Source organism: Clinocottus analis, unplaced genomic scaffold, assembly GCF_023055335.1.
Source record: "Clinocottus analis isolate CAN_PGR_092001 unplaced genomic scaffold, fCliAna1.0.p SCAF_12, whole genome shotgun sequence".
In the NCBI taxonomy this organism is placed as follows: domain Eukaryota; kingdom Metazoa; phylum Chordata; class Actinopteri; order Perciformes; family Cottidae; genus Clinocottus; species Clinocottus analis.
This window is the reverse complement of record NW_027175843.1, coordinates 16,733,863-16,749,807: the sequence shown is the minus strand read 5'-3', so window position 1 is coordinate 16,749,807 and position 15,945 is coordinate 16,733,863. Positions and strand designations below refer to the sequence as shown.

The 15,945-nt window shown below is 42.4% G+C and overlaps 2 protein-coding genes across 2 annotated transcripts; one reads left to right on the top strand and one right to left on the bottom strand.

Moving 5' to 3' along the window:
- The first annotated feature begins 891 nt into the window (after window positions 1–891).
- Window positions 892–3,565, top strand: fev (FEV transcription factor, ETS family member). Its single transcript, XM_068572955.1, has 3 exons — window positions 892–940; window positions 1,698–1,769; window positions 2,988–3,565. Exons 1-3 carry the CDS (start codon window positions 892–894, stop codon window positions 3,527–3,529), a joined length of 663 nt encoding a protein of 220 aa, XP_068429056.1. The 3' UTR covers window positions 3,530–3,565.
- A 7,790-nt stretch (window positions 3,566–11,355) lies between these two features.
- LOC137783302 (cyclin-dependent kinase 5 activator 1-like) lies at window positions 11,356–14,462 on the bottom strand. Its single transcript, XM_068573128.1, has one exon. It carries the CDS (start codon window positions 14,163–14,165, stop codon window positions 13,290–13,292), a length of 876 nt encoding a protein of 291 aa, XP_068429229.1. The 5' UTR covers window positions 14,166–14,462; the 3' UTR covers window positions 11,356–13,289.
- Window positions 14,463–15,945: the final 1,483 nt, after the last annotated feature.

Below are 15,945 nucleotides of genomic sequence, written 5' to 3'. Positions count from 1 at the left end.
TCACAGCAGAGACATACCACATACTTCTGGATTGATCACATTCAACACTATTAAAGAGATTGTGTGTTGAAGATTATGATACAAATCACGTATTATTCAAATGCCATAACACATGGTTCTGTATCAGCTGACTGTTATGGGACTGCATATCAACACAATGAGCACCTAAATGTTTGTGACTGGAAAAAAACTGATTGAATTCAAAATAACACAGTTTAATGATAACTCTAATCACAAAGGGTCCGGCAGGCAGAGTTATATAGAGCCCACACAGTCCACTGCCTCTGGAAAACACCAGAATTATAAGAAAAAAGAACGCCAGTGAGCATCAGCCATCATGGTTTTAAAGTTACAACCCTCCGATTGAGGCTATATAACCTTAAACCCACAAACAGAAGGTCAGGGGGATGAAATGTCCTTGCCTTCTCGTGTGCACTGAGGCGTCCCTTTCAAGGTAAATATTCTTTCCCCAACATGAAATAGGTCTTTGTTGTTTGCCGAGAGGTAAAGAGGCGGAAAAGTGAGGAGGATCTGAACTGGTTTCCATGTCAAACACTTCAATTCACCATAGAAACTCAGATCTTAACGCGGAAACTTTATTAAACTGTGATGGCGGATTGATAAGGGCCCAATTTCTATCGGCCTCTTTTTATTGTGGGCACCAGGCGGGCTGACAGAGGTAAATTGCTCTTTTAATTAAAGCAATGCACCAGGGGAAATTGCTGTCTGAATATTGTCTCAGAGATGGGGGCCACTGACAGTTGCCTGGAAACTTCAATCTGTCCACCCGCATTTATTCCAGATCACAGTTATGAGATAAAGTTTAATAAAAATCTTTTCCTCCGCCACCCAACGAAATGAAATCCAACCCATTCTGAACAAGCCAACACAATGAGACAGGACTGCGGAGGAAACCTCATGTTCAACATGTATCTCTCAGGTTCGTTTTGTCCAGTAAAGAATGATAGAAACACGCGGTTTATAATTCTTTCTTTCTTTCGTTTTTTTTTTTAATTCCGCCGGGTGTCGTTGGGCCGAGGGCGCCGCCGCCGCGCGTCCCGGCTGGAGGAGCATTGTTCAGCCTTTTCAATCTGGAAGCCCGTCTGCTCTTTTGTCGGAAATCGGAAATCCTTTTTCCTGGACGCGTTTCCTGCGTTTCCCGGAGAGGAAGACCCGCAGAGGCGACGTGGTTCTTGCGTTTAGACTGCGGCGGGCTGAGGATGCAATTAGGATTTTAATCAGTTTCACCATTTGTAGAGATTTTTGCCTTTTTTCTTTTTTTTTCTTTTCTTTTTTCTTTTTACATTTCAATTCAGTTTGAGTCGCATAGGCACAGGTCTGCTCCATTTTACAGCATCTTTTTTTAAATTTGTACACAATTGGATTTAAGTTTGTATATAATTGAATACGTTCTCACTGAAATCAGCTGGGAATATATCCATCTTTGTTCGATTTAATTTCATTTTTTTTAAATTTGTTTCATTGTTCCAACTTGTGCTCACTTGTTAATACTCAACTCATTTCTCCTAAATAGAAACAGTGACGTTGTTGTCTTGAAGCCATACAATGCAAGCGTATTTTGAATGGCTTCCTAAATAAATTATGAGCTATTAAAATAAAAGATTAGGGGTATTAATTAGATAACAGGCCTTGGCATGATGGATGGGCAGCTGGTGATGTGTCTGTTTTAATTTCAGATCCAACAGAAAATCTGTTGAAGGAAAGCAAAGGAACGTCTTGGGGTCCACTAAACACAGGAGTACAGAAAGGTAAGAGAACTAAAGGACACGAAATGCGTGTTTATATTTTATTATTACCATAGAGCACAGCTATATAATATGAATGGTTGTTTTCGTTATATAAAAGAACAGCAACACGTGTTTATTGTACAACAATAAACACAATCTCAAAATATTTATGAATAAATAACCATTGAATAGAAACCTCTGAGGATGACTCTTGACTTGGAAAAAATAAATAAATACAATTCGAAATAATCACTTTTGTCAGTAATACTGAAAATGACCCACATATTAAAGCAAGATTAAAAGGGTCAAAGGGTCATTTAATGTAACTTTCTGTTTCTGTAGGGCTCTAATTGATTTGTATGAAATGATAAACACACAGCCTACTTCACATGTTCTCAGGTTGCAGCTGTTTGTTGCTCACAGATGATGATTTGTTTCTCAGCTTTTCTTCTCAAGCCACAGCGGACTGAGCACCCACGACGATGTCATCTAAAATGCTTCATTCATCCTAAAATAAGAACTGAAACGCATTAAATCACGAACATTAATACGAGGTAGAATTATAATTATTATTTTTTTTAAAGCCAGGTTCCGTCTGTCGCTCGTCCACGAGCAGCTCGACGTCAATGATTTCATTACATTGTGAGTGCAGAGAGATCTGAAACTCCTCTCAAGGCCAAAGGACAACATAAAGCTGCTTTTTAAAAAGTTTTTAAATAAAAAAACAATAATTATGATGAAACAAATCTGATCATTTAAATAACATGTAGGCGTATTATTTATTATTTGAGTCGCATGTTGTATAAAAATACACTTGGCTGATATTCATTTAAAATAAGGGGAATTGATATTTTACAAACTGGTATTCTTAAAATATTAACTGGACAGTTTTAATCTAAAGCAAATAAATATCTATAAATGCATATAACTCTTACTCTAACTCGCAATTTGCCAGTAAAAAACACTGCTGTGTGTATCAAGATATGCTGCAAATTGCCTATTATTATTATTATTATTATTATTATTATTATTATTATTATTATTATTATTATTATATACTTTTATCAAATGATAAAAGGGACAAAAGAACAAGTATTAAATCTTCCCCCAAAACAGACTGTACCACGTACACATCTTGGTTTCATGTGGTCCCGCCCAATTCATTTACTGATGTATCAATAAAAAACGCCTTGTTCTGCTCGTTTCCATCAGCCATTGCTCATCGTGTCTCCTCCACAGGCAGCGGGCAGATCCAGCTGTGGCAGTTCCTGCTGGAGCTCCTCTCGGACAGCGGCAACATGTCGTGCATCGCCTGGGAGGGCACCAACGGAGAGTTCAAGCTCATCGACCCGGATGAGGTGGCCCGGCGCTGGGGGGAGCGCAAGAGCAAGCCCAACATGAACTACGACAAGCTGAGCCGCGCGCTGCGCTACTACTACGACAAGAACATCATGACCAAAGTCCACGGCAAGCGCTACGCCTACAAGTTTGATTTCCACGGCTTGGCGCAGGTGTGCCAGCCGTCCACCACCGAGCAGGCCATCTACAAGTTCCAGGGTAACTTCTCCCCGATTCCCTTCGCCGGGATCTCCAAACTGAACCTCGTGGGTCCCGGGGTGGGGCCGCCGGGGTTCTCCTACTGGCCCGGCTCTCCTCCGGCGGCTCTGTACCACACACACAACCTGCAGCCGCCCGGGCCCTTTGGCACCGTGTCTCCGTCCCACATCAGCTGTGTCAACAACATCAGCAGCCTGACTAGCATCAATAACCATTACAACTGACACTTAATGCATCATTTAGGCAGACCGGAGGGGGGGGGGGGGAAACACCGTAACACAGCAACGAACGAAGAGAGGGGGCAGGGGCAGATATCGGATTCATTTGGTTCGAAATAAAAATGTGTAGATATTGAAGCATATGTTGCAACATGCAGCATGCATTGAAACATGTAATGGCCGAGCTAAGGCGACGGTTGCATGTAAGCAAGACTTGTACATAAATACACATAATGTTGCCCTTCTAATCTTTAAACCAAGCCATGCTTTCACGAAGTTATTACTGAATCCATTAGGCCGCAAATTACGCACAGTGGTTTCAACGTTTACGCGCCTTACTTTAATACATATGACATTTCCTAGAAAATATGGAATCCAGAAATGTGACGAACAATGTAGATAATTATTCCCCACCAACAACGACAATTCAATACAGACTCTGTTTTTATACCTATCAGTTCTCATCCTTTTTAGTGTCCTTGCTGCCTCTCATCCTCCTTCCTTGAGGGCTGTGGTGATTTTTACATACAGGTGGGCGTATTTGCTGCAACTTGGGAGCAAATCATCTGCTATTTTTGGACCATTGGCGCCATCTCGTGGTTGTAGAATGGCCTAATGCCAGTCGGACGTTGTGCTTATTTTTCTTTGACTAAATATCACCACTTGAAAACGATCACCTGAACGATAGTGTAATCACAGTTTGCTTATATGTTCACATTAAGCATATGCCCTGATAAGAAAATGAAACTTGCAATAAAAATAAAATCAGTGCAGAGGCACAGGGTTGTTCATTTGTGTCAAATAGACTCTTGAGAGAAATAGTGAGAGAAACTGTGAATTTATTAATAACTACTCTGTAAATAGTGTATGCTGTTGTAATGCCAACTCTTGCTGCTTTCTAGTGATTTTGGATTGAATTACATTCACTCACAGCTTCTTACTGAAGCCGAAACAACTGAACTCACACAAGACTAATGAAGTAAATAAAAGCAGACTGTTTGAAATAAGTCTCTTTGTCAGTATGTGTTTTGATCATATGTTGATTGACATTTCTTTCAGCCTGAACACCGTGTGTGTTCATGCTCTGTGTGCCGTGTTCTCTCTGTGTCAAGTGTTTTCACAGAATGTGAATTTGGAAATGTTTGTCTTCATTTGAATGGTAATAAATATACTGATGACGATTATGTGGACAAGTGGTTGTAATATTTTGTATAAAAGTGTATTCAATCCAAACAATTCCCATTTATTGTGTATTTTGAAATTTCAGCATTATTAAGTACAAATATTGTTAGTAGTCACTACTTCTTATTGTGTAGGCTAAACTGTACTATTTATGGCGTTTGCTGCTGTTGTTGCTGCTGATATATTTGAAGTGGTGACAAACGGGACAGTAGATGGTTTAGCCACACAGGGGCGCCATTACTCTTCTAATGTCTGATCACTGTTTACATGATGACAGACTGCACAGGTCTAATATCACAAAAGCATAATAGAGTCACCACTAGCTGCACAGTGCAAGTCTACAACGATTAAGGAATGTCTGGTCTGAGGATGATCAAACAATTAAATGAACATGCAAGTGTTATGGCCATTTCATATAAAGACGACAATAGATCGATACATAGATGTATGCATGTAAGGCAGCCAAGAGACATTACGGCACCCATTATTGCCACACACCCTATTTTTTGCCCAAATCCTATTTTTCTTTACTGGGAGGGCCCCCTCTAGCACACTGCATCACGTTCTCTTCATTATAGAGGCACCCATTAGTACATTTTCCCCAGTGAAGGGGCCTTGAATCAAATTGTCACCATTTTAAGGAACCCATTGATTTACCAAGGTCGCATGTTCTCTCCTGGAAGAGCCCACTAGAGGGCCCTGAATCCCGTTTTCTACATTTTAAGGGCATCACTTAGGTGCCTTAAATTCATCCATCTGTGCACTGTATCACATTTGCTCCACTGAAACGACACCCTGGATGGCCCTGCATTGCATTTTCTCCACAGATAGGGCACAGAGGTGTGTCCCTGAATCACATTTTCTCCATTAGTGCACTGCATCAAATTGTCTCCACTGAAACTACACCCTAGGGCCATGAGTTGCATTTCATCCACTGCAAGGGCACACATGGTGCACTGCATTGCATTTACCAACTGAAACAGTTTTTCCACTGGAAAGGCACCCTGGAGGGCCCTGCATAGGTTGTTTTTTTTTCCAGGATAAGGGCAGCTTGGAGATATTCACACTTTATGTTTCCTAGATATAAATAATATGCATTTTTTTTGTTCCTGTATAGTTCTTGATTAAAATGAGTGTGGCATAAGGAGAGAAAGTATATTTCCCCATTACAGATCTGGTTTCTTCTCACGTAGTTCTGATGTGGAAACAAGAAAAATAAAGTGTTTTGTGTGTCCGTGTGTGTTTGTCAAAGAAAGAGAGAGTGGGTCACTCATTCACAACAACAGCATTTGTGTATGTGCCCTGCATATCAATAGGAAAGACATGGGGTCGCTATTGACTACTAAATCTCTCTCTCTCTCTCTCTCTCTCTCTCTCTCTCTCTCTCTCTCTCTCTCTCTCTCTCTCTCTCTCTCTCTCTCTCTTAGTGTGTGTGACAGGCAGGCAGACTTAGACACCAGTGTGGGTAAAGCCAGAGGGAGAGCCTCCAAGTGGTCTGCAAGGACTTGAGCATTAGGAAGAGAGAAATGCAGGTGTGTATCCCGGACACGGTTCTCCCCACAGGGATTGAGGCAGACTATACATTGCAATCGTCACCGTCTTCTCTGCTTACTCCCCTGCCACTAATCTGCTGCATCTTTTGTTGCCGCCAAGCACTCATCCTCTCTCTTCTTACGTAACAAATAGGTGGGTGTTTTCGCTGCAAGCCACAGGATTAACAGAGTGAACGTCGAGGACTGAACAGCGAGAAGAAAACATGAGGAGGATGATGGGGAGAGAAGAGGAGAATATCTTAATGCTACTAAGTAGCACTTGAGTTGAAAATGAAACATCCTTGCGGATATATTTAGAGAATGAGATGAGTTGTATTTGTGCCTCAAATCAGGCATCAGATCTGAGTCTCGGTCAATTGGACATGGTCCTTTTTCGGATATATTCATGACAAGACACAGTTTTTCCATGGGCAGCAGTCTCAAAGCTGTTCTCAGGATTTTAAGTACCACAAATATTTTTTTTCCGTTGTAACCAATATTCAACAAAACATATAAGCTTTACATCACGATAGGTCCAAATAGGTCCCAAATAGGCCTCAAAGCACGTGGATATTGTATTACACTGTTTTATTGTACATAATTGGCACTTTTTAAGATGAAGATGTTATTGTGTGGTAAAACACGTTTGTTGTTCTGCAGCCTCGTAGCACTTTTGCATGATTAGCAGGCGGGAACTTGAATTCTCTTGACTGAAATTCAACCATGTTCTGAAACAAAATATGAATACAATAAAGGGGAAAGCATACACATTTATGGTTAAGATCGCGTAACAAGCGATTGGGAACATTTCTGTTGCCTCTCAGCGGCTCTCAACACAGCAACAAAGCTAACGGTGCGAACAGCCCCAAAACATGCTAACAATACTAACAGGGCTAACAACAGCAGAAGTGCCGGCAGAGAGGACAGTGTGACTGGATACATTTGCTCATAATTACATTAAATGTTGGCAGGTGTACATGAGACACATATTACGGGAAGAACAGTGCAATATTAGGAGACAGGGTAAGGATGTCAGTGGGCTTTGTGTGGAGATGTGAAGTGTTGCAGTCAGTGAGTCACTCTTCCAGCTGGAGAGAGTGGTAATGAAGGCTCTGCTAAATTAGAACAGCACACCTACGTGCTGTTCAAATAGACTTGTGAATAAGAGAGAGAGAAAGAGAGAGAGAGAGAGACAGAGAGAGAGACAGAGAGAGAGAGAGAGAGAGAGAGAGAGAGAGAGAGAGAGAGAGAGAGAAGGGGAAAGGTGAAAGACTCAAAGAGGAAGGGAACAGAGAGACAACAGAGGCAACAGAACTCAGGGGAGAACATTTTAGAACAATGTCTTCTGCCCTTGCTGTCCAGACACCCACTTGTCTGAACACAGACCCAGATTATGTGAGCTAAGAACAACAAGTTTAACACCTTTTGGTGTCTTTTAACCTTGTGAATTTTAACAACAATCAACACTTGAAACCATGACACCATTATGGCAATAGTGAGTGTGAAGAAGGAACTGAGCGTCATACAAGTCAAGCTTTTCTTGACTATGAAAGCACTGTTTTGGTGTAAAATATTTGAAAGGGTATTAAATACAGCAAATGTGAAAACTGGAGGACAGGAAATAGGCAACTGTTTGCTTTTAAAATGTTAATTTGGCAATTTAGATAATGACCTGGGACTGGTGCACCTCTACACTTCTGATTTTGTCTGTTACATAAAACTAAATGGATGAATAATCATGCAGGTTTTTGTGATGCACAGTGATTCATTGGCAAATTAAGAGGAGAAAAATAACAATGAACACTGTGTAGGTGTCAGTATACTGGCGCGGGCTTATATCATATTGGATAACAACTTAAATATAAAAAGTGTCATACAAACACAACACTATATATAGAATACACAATATGTAGATTGACAGGATATGACTCAAACCACTGTTCAATGAACTGAGTTGATATTATTTGACTGAGTTTTACCAACTGAACCTAAAGTAAACATGCCATGATGTAAAGCGAAGAGCAGTTGCCTCTCACTGTAATCTAGTTAAAGAGATTAGCAGCAGCGGTTATGTAACATGAGTACAGCGGAATAGACATAATCCCTATAGGGTGCTACATCAGTCATTCTAAATGTGGTCTTTTTTCCAACTTGGGTGAAGCTGACGAGTATTAGGTCAGAAACAACGAGGTAAACATTGGATTGTTTACATACTGTTTATAATTTAGTTATACAACAAGTATAACTTGCACTGTCCTGGTCTTTCACCAATAAAAGTGACAATACGGCAATTTCAAATTATTCCATTAGAAGCCAACATTATGAAATCATGAATGTTATCATGATTTTCTGTATATGAAGAATAAAGCACAAGCGCCACAAAACGGTACCTACGGGTCTACTGTGAAGGATTTGGCGGCACCGAGAGGTGAGTTTGCAGATTGTAACCAACTAGAACTACTGTAGGAACATGGCCACCGGCTCTGTAAAGAAGACCCAATCTGTATCCACTATTATAATAACAGTAATTATCAGGTGATTAGACACACATGAAAATATGAAACCCCTAAGGTACATTTAAGCACAGCATTTGAGTAAATGTACTCATCTATCCTCCTCCACTTTCTTTCATTTGCTGTCAATAGGAGATGCAATTTAATATATCTTTGTTTGACATAATGTTGCCACCTTTTAAATCAAGGACCCATTATATAATATATAATATATATGACTGTACTGTGGTATTATACAACCTTAGGCCTCCACAGTCCAAGGTGTGCTGTGAGACACACTGTACCAAAACACATTAAGACAGAGGACCACACAGTCATATGTAAGAGAACATAAAATAAACTGTGAGGAATGACATACTTTAATATGACAGCCTACACACACACACACACACTGAGTGTGATACATGACCGATGATACATGACTGATGAATGAACAATGACAAAACGTGATTACGCCGTGTCAATGGAAGTGAAAGTCTGACATCGGCAATGCAGCGGACGATCTGTGGTGTTGCTCTCCTCTTTCGTTACTGATGAGAAGATGAAGAGGACAAATCCAGGGGAGCGGGAAACACATGCAGCAAGGCCGAGGTAAGCCAGAGCCACGGCTGCGCAGACGGACGCTCTCGAGCACTGTGTGCATGTCTTCTGTTGATGCCCACAGTGTGTATGTGGTGTGCAGTGGTTCCGCCCACTCACAGGCCCACACGGCTCATTTTGTCCAGCTCTCATTCACTTACCTACCCGTTACTATAGAGACACCGTGGAGAAGAATGCAGAAGGCAGGCTGGCAGACAGATATGCGGGAGACTTGGGATGAATCTTAATAATAAAGAGAAGGCTCACAACGTTGCCCTCGGAGGCCGTTGCATAACGCTGCTGCAGGATTTTTGCCATGAACTTGTACATACAAAACTAAGCTAAACTATTGCAAGAGAGCTTTTTCGACCGTCATGATGTGTCGTTTTCCACCGACTCCCTCGACTGTTTGACCTCACAGATCACCGAGGGGAATGCTTTCTTCTTTAGTTTACATGTAGTTGAATGGAATTGGATGTCATGCAACAATAGTGTTTAAAAACACGGCGGTAATTAAAGTGTTTAGAAATTCAATGAGAATATATTCTGATAACGCCACTAGAAACTGATCCACCGGGTGAAGACATGTCGTGTCTAACATTAGTCATGCTATGTCCGTTTGACTTTGAGATGCACCCATCCGTCATGGTTAAGTCAACATAGTGGTACACAATATGAATGACAATACTAACAATAGATTAGAGGATTTGATTAACATATGATTGATTGGTTTCGATTAAAACAATGTGGCTCTGATCCTCTTCTCTATTATTATCCCCAGACTGACATTACATGCAAATAAATGAATAAAAAAGAAACATCTCTGTCTTGTTACTCTCTATCCACCTTTGTGTTTTTATTCTTTTCTTTTTGTTCCACGTCTTTCGTCCCTCTCCGCCTCTCAATATTTTGATCCCGTTCCATTTCTGTCATGATTTCTGTGTTTTTTTCTGACTGCCTTTCTTTACTTTTACTCTGTAAATAGATACTGTATGCCCCTATAACACAGACAGACACACACAGAGAGAGAGAGAGAGAGAGAGAGAGAGAGAGAGAGAGAGAGAGAGAGAGAGAGAGAGAGAGAGAGAGAGTCACAGACGGTTTTGAGACTGCAGCAGATTCTAACCAATCACATGAAGGAACCCTCCAACCCACGTGGCTTATTCATAAAAAACAGGAGAGATACCCTTATCAATTCAGCTCCATTCTCTCATCCAGTGTCTCATCAATGTATCCGCGCTCTAAAGGAAAGAAGCTTTTTAAACCGAATAATATGTGACATTTTAATGTGACATTTGACTCAAATGGGCATATTAAAGTCCTTCCTCTATTTTAAATATCTCTTCAAATGATTTTTGATAGTGTGCATGGTCGTGTGATACAGGTTTGTACCACAGTGATGCACGCAGATGCCTCGGAACTTCATTTTCACAATCCACTTCCTCACTGTTGGGTTCCTGTGTTCTCATTTCAGTACGTGGCCCCATTTACAATACCCAGGACACACCGACAGGAAACCAGAAATATCTTTCATGTGTCAGAATACGTCCTTGTGCTCCGTGTGCTAAACACGTGTATCAACTGCAGTGCATTCATACGCCAATATACCTGTAAAACCTTCAAACATGATTATCTTTGTGTCAGCATATCGAAATAAAACAACACATTGTCCATGTATGAAGGCCTCTATCTTTTTGACTTTGTGTTTTATGGACACCTCTGAACTAACATGAACTTCAATCCCATGCCAACCATACAGTATCATCCGAGTAAGCATATTCGTCATGGACTTATTTCTGTTGCATAACCATGTCTCAAGGGTTCCTTGAAAATCAACGGATTAGTGGGTGGAGTGAGTGGATAAGAGGATGCCCAAGCTAATTACTGCAAGATTTGTGCAAACATAAGTTGTGCGCTCACATATTGAGGCAAGACGTATAAGTTAGTGCACACACGCACAGAAACATGAGGAGGAAGTTTTAAATGAACAAAACAATGAGAGAGGGAGACGAGATATCCTACAGAAGTTTGGATTTATTTCATCATTGTCACCATAAACAATTACTGTATTGACCTTTTATTAACATGTAGAGAGAGTGAATGCAACTGTGGTGCAACCACAGAGAACAAGCACATCTAAATATCACTTTCCATCGCTGACACGTCGGGGAAAAAAACAACGTACAAAAGATCTAATTCACAATGATCTTTGTCGAGCAAAACCTGGTGACTTTAACTGCAAAGTGAATGGAAAACACTTCAGTGTCTGACAACAAACACTGGTACACATCCAATATGTTATACCACTGTGCAAAACATCAAATGTTTGTCCACAGCTGTGCAAAAATAGCAGCATTATATTCCACTTTCCAAGCAATGGGCTCACAACACAACATCACAATGATCACTTAGAAGCATAATACTGAACAATTACTGTCAAAGTTGTCCTGTAAGCGTGGAGTCAAATCACATTTAGCTTATAGAAACTGGAATGATGTGTGCAAATGATAGTCACGTCCTAACGAAGCCTTCGCATTCAATATTTACATCACGAGGAAACGTCCTCCCTGAATTGACTGCCCCAAAAATGTGAATTAAACCCAGTAAACTGAGGCTCATGACACATTCACAGAGCAGGGCAGAGACACCCTTTTGACCATTACGCTCCTGAACTCCATCATATACGGCCCCCGTTTCAAAACGGGCAGATGCAAATAAAATACAGAGCACATCCAACATGTGGGATATCTACATGTAAACCTCAAAGTTTCAGGCCAAGAGTATATGAGAGTTGGCACATATGAGATTTTAAAACAATCTCTTGAAAAACTGTACATTCCATTCAGTCTCTTTATATATATACTTCGGCCTCTGCAATGTATTGGAAAACAATACACAACGGGGGCCTTTTAGGGTTGATGACCTTGCTGTGTGGCCATCTAGGAGCCCATGTGATGCAGTTTGTCACATCCCAGGTGGGAGATACATTTCTGCCACCAACCCTCATGATCAACCTGAACCAACGGCCCACTGAACGGTACATAAATGTTGTTTGTCGTCGAAAAAACAAGTTATTTTAAATATGAGGTGGTTTACATGAATAAATTGGTGGTTTTGATCACAGAAGCTGAAAGCAGTTACATTCTACAGGTATGAAGATACACATCACGAGGCTCCTCAGCAGTAAATGGACTAAACTATCGCGTTTCACCTCTGTAGACCTCTGAGGAGCATTTACTAATGTGTCCCCTTAACGCAACATGGTCATCTGCTGCATGTTGATCACAGCTTACCTATCAGCTGGTAGAGAATCTAAAAAAGCACACTATGCTGTATATACCTGTACTTACAAGGCTTAGGCTTATGCGCTGCAGTGTATTGGACTCATTCTGGTACTTTTAAGCCACGCTTGGCTCTGTTGTGGCGAGGTGACTCAAATAGCGGGGAGCGGAGGATAAATGGCTGCACAGGTCAGCACCTCGGACAGCTCCGCCTCTCGACTTCTCACACACACACACACACACACACACACACACACACACACACACACACACACACACACACACACACACGCATCTATTCTAGTCCTGAAGCTCACCTCACTGCGACATCCACTCGCACAGGAAGTAGGCTTATCGGGAATGAAACGGGGAGTTGAGTGTCACGGAGGATGTGATCTGTACCACCGAGTCAATCCCTGCGTCACTCAAACGGGACAAGACAAAAGAGGACAATATTACCATTGGCATGCACGTATGAAGTCTCCTACACTGTAGCATAAACACCACACTGAGGTTGTGTAACATCATTAGAGAGAGAGAGATAGAGAGATATTCAGCCCAGACGCGAGAAACCTTCAACGCTGGCCTTTTACATTCAAAACCACTGTTGCGTGATTTTGCGAAACATTCATCTTTTTTCTTTTTTCTTTTCAAACACCGTGGTGGGTTCGGTTTTGTTTCAGCGGTCCAGGTTCGCCTCGCCCGTATCTCGTTGGTTTTTGAGGTCCTGGAAGACCTGGGTGAAAAAGTGCGGGTCTGCATTCAGCTGAAGCATTTTGGCACTCAGCCTGTTGATGATCCGGAGCGACATCTCCCAGAAAACGTCCTTGTTCGACTCGATCATGAACGGCTTGAGCGGGTAGGAGATCTCGTTGCCCATGTAGGAGTAGGCGAGGTAGAGGCATGTCTGAAAGGTGCCCTGCAGCTCGGCCGGGCTGTCGACGCTGTCCACTATCGTGTCTTCGCACAGCAGGTACACGAACACCACGTTGGCCGGCGTGATGAAGCCTTGGTCCTGCCAGCCCTGGAGCAAAAGAGTCCGGTCGATGTTGCGGAACCAGAGGATCACCTCTCCGCTGTTCAGCTCCTTCAGTTTAAAACACCTGCGGCACATGAAGTCCCCCAAACAGCGAAGCAGCTCCCCGGTGGACGCCTGGATGACGATCCGCCTCGGGGACACCAGAGCCAGGCTGCTGGCCTGCTTCTGGACCGTGCCAAGCCTCCCGTTTTGGATGAGGGCATCGCCGTTTTGCGTGGGGACCGTGGGCACCGGGACCGGGATCGGCGCTTTGGGTTTCTTCTCCTCGGTTTGGTGCGTCTTCCTGATGTTTTCGCTGTTGAGCTGAGCCACCTGGCTGGCCGGCAGCTCGCGCGCGGGCATCGGGTTGGGGGTCACTTTCTTCGCACTCTTCTTGGCCGGATTGGACACCAGCTTCTTCCACGAGAGAGAGACGAACATCGAGTGCCGCTTGAGGCTCTTGTCGTTCTTGGCGAGCTCGGCGTCCATAATAGACGCCTTCTTCGTGGCCGGGGATATAGAGAGGACGGTACCCATGGCTGCAGAGGAGAGAGCCGCGGCGGTGTGTGGATGCTGCTGCAACTTCAACGCAGTCTTCTGCGGGGTGAGAGGCGGTGAAGAACAGTCACGACAGCGATTGGAACTCCATTTACGCGTTTGGTTGCTCCGTGTGATGGCCGAGGAGGACTCTCGTACTCCGGCAGATGCTCTGTCAGCGCCTCAGCAGGGACGCGCTGCGACACGAGCTTATGGCTGGCGCATAGGAAGAAGATTAGTCGCCCTGCGTTAGTTAAGTCATGGGTTTGAACGAACCAGCAAGTGCAGCCCGGACTGACGGCCCAGCCAGCCAATAAGAAAGCCAATAAGTGATCCAATCACTGGGGGCTGTTGTTTCCTTCGGTCTACGTGTTGTTTGATAGCCTACAGGTACAAGACGTGCTCTCATGTACGTTTCCTCTGCACTAGTCTAGTTTTCAATGCTATTTATAACAAGTGTTCCTTTAATCTTCTCAGCGGTCAGAACAGTAGGGCCAAACACTGACTACCATGATGAATGATCTGGTGTGTAGCCCCGTCCTCCCACATTTGCACCATATTGTAATCCTTTAATTCATGGTGATTATATCCACCTGTGAAGTGGCCCATTCACACTGGTCAGTCTGCTCTCTGTTAAGACATGTAGAGCAGTCACAGTTATGTTAAAAACATGGTGACACCCAGAGATGGATTATTGAATGTTTCAGAGAGCAAAGAGACACATACCAGGACGAGACTTAAAGTGACCTCAAAGATATATAAAACACCTCCAAAAGACACAAAATAACTATGCAAGGAAGCAAAACCACCACAATGTAATACAAAAGAATGACCACAAAGAGAGAGACAAACAAAAATGACCACAGGAACTCACAAAACAACAAATTGATGCGTAAAGACCACAGGGAGACACAAACAACAACAACAAGAGGTTAAGTCTGTGTGTAATGGGCCCTTTTTATGTCTTGCACAGTAAGCCAATTTGACTAATGATCTACTTCATGCGTCAAAATATAACTGATAACTGCCACAGAGACGCTTGCTTGGATCTTCAGACAGTATTCAGTTTAAATGCCACCGTTTAGCTCCTTGTATACCTGCCTAACATGGCAGCCATTGAGCTAACTGAATTGCTCCTCCATTGGTGTTGTGTACATGGTGATGATTTGTCTCGAAAAATATATTGATGCATAACCCCATCATGAAATCAAGCTTTCATCCAATCAGGCAAAGTGTCAAACAAGGGGAATTGAACATGGTTTCAATATATTTGACACCACAAAAACACATCCACAGTGTTTATGCCAGCTCCGGCCAGACCTACATTTTAAATTTGAACTATGCTGTGTTTGATGCCAGGCACGAGGTCATTTTCAAATAGAAACATCACCTGCATTGAACTACATTCAGCTGTAGAGGCGTCCTGTGTGCGTCAGACGGCCCATTTAATAACACATGGCCGTCTTTATCATCTGCTCCATAATCATCAACATTTTCATATTGATTTGGGCGTCAGGGGCATAATCTGTGTGTGTGTGTTTGTGTGTGCCCTTTTCTTCATCTTCAAAAGCACATTTACTGAAATGTTCGATAAGTTCCTACTCCCTAAATATCCTAAAATACTTGTCTTTTTAAAGATTGTATTACTATTATGGCAAAAATAACAACAACACATTTGGTCTTCACTAGAGGTTTGCTGCAGTAATGATTTAGTTTTAATCCTGCACTCAGCTACTGTAGCATCACATGTGTGTCTCAGGAAACTGTGATCCAATTAGAA

Coding starts and splice junctions, on each gene's coding strand:
- fev (XM_068572955.1), top strand. CDS start 892: ATGAGACAGGACTGCGGAGGAAACCTCATGTTCAACATGTATCTCTCA. Junction 941..1,697: donor GTTCAACATGTATCTCTCAG/GTTCGTTTTGTC, acceptor TTTTAATTTCAG/ATCCAACAGAAAATCTGTTG. Junction 1,770..2,987: donor AAACACAGGAGTACAGAAAG/GTAAGAGAACTA, acceptor TCTCCTCCACAG/GCAGCGGGCAGATCCAGCTG.
- LOC137783302 (XM_068573128.1), bottom strand. CDS start 14,165: ATGGGTACCGTCCTCTCTATATCCCCGGCCACGAAGAAGGCGTCTATT.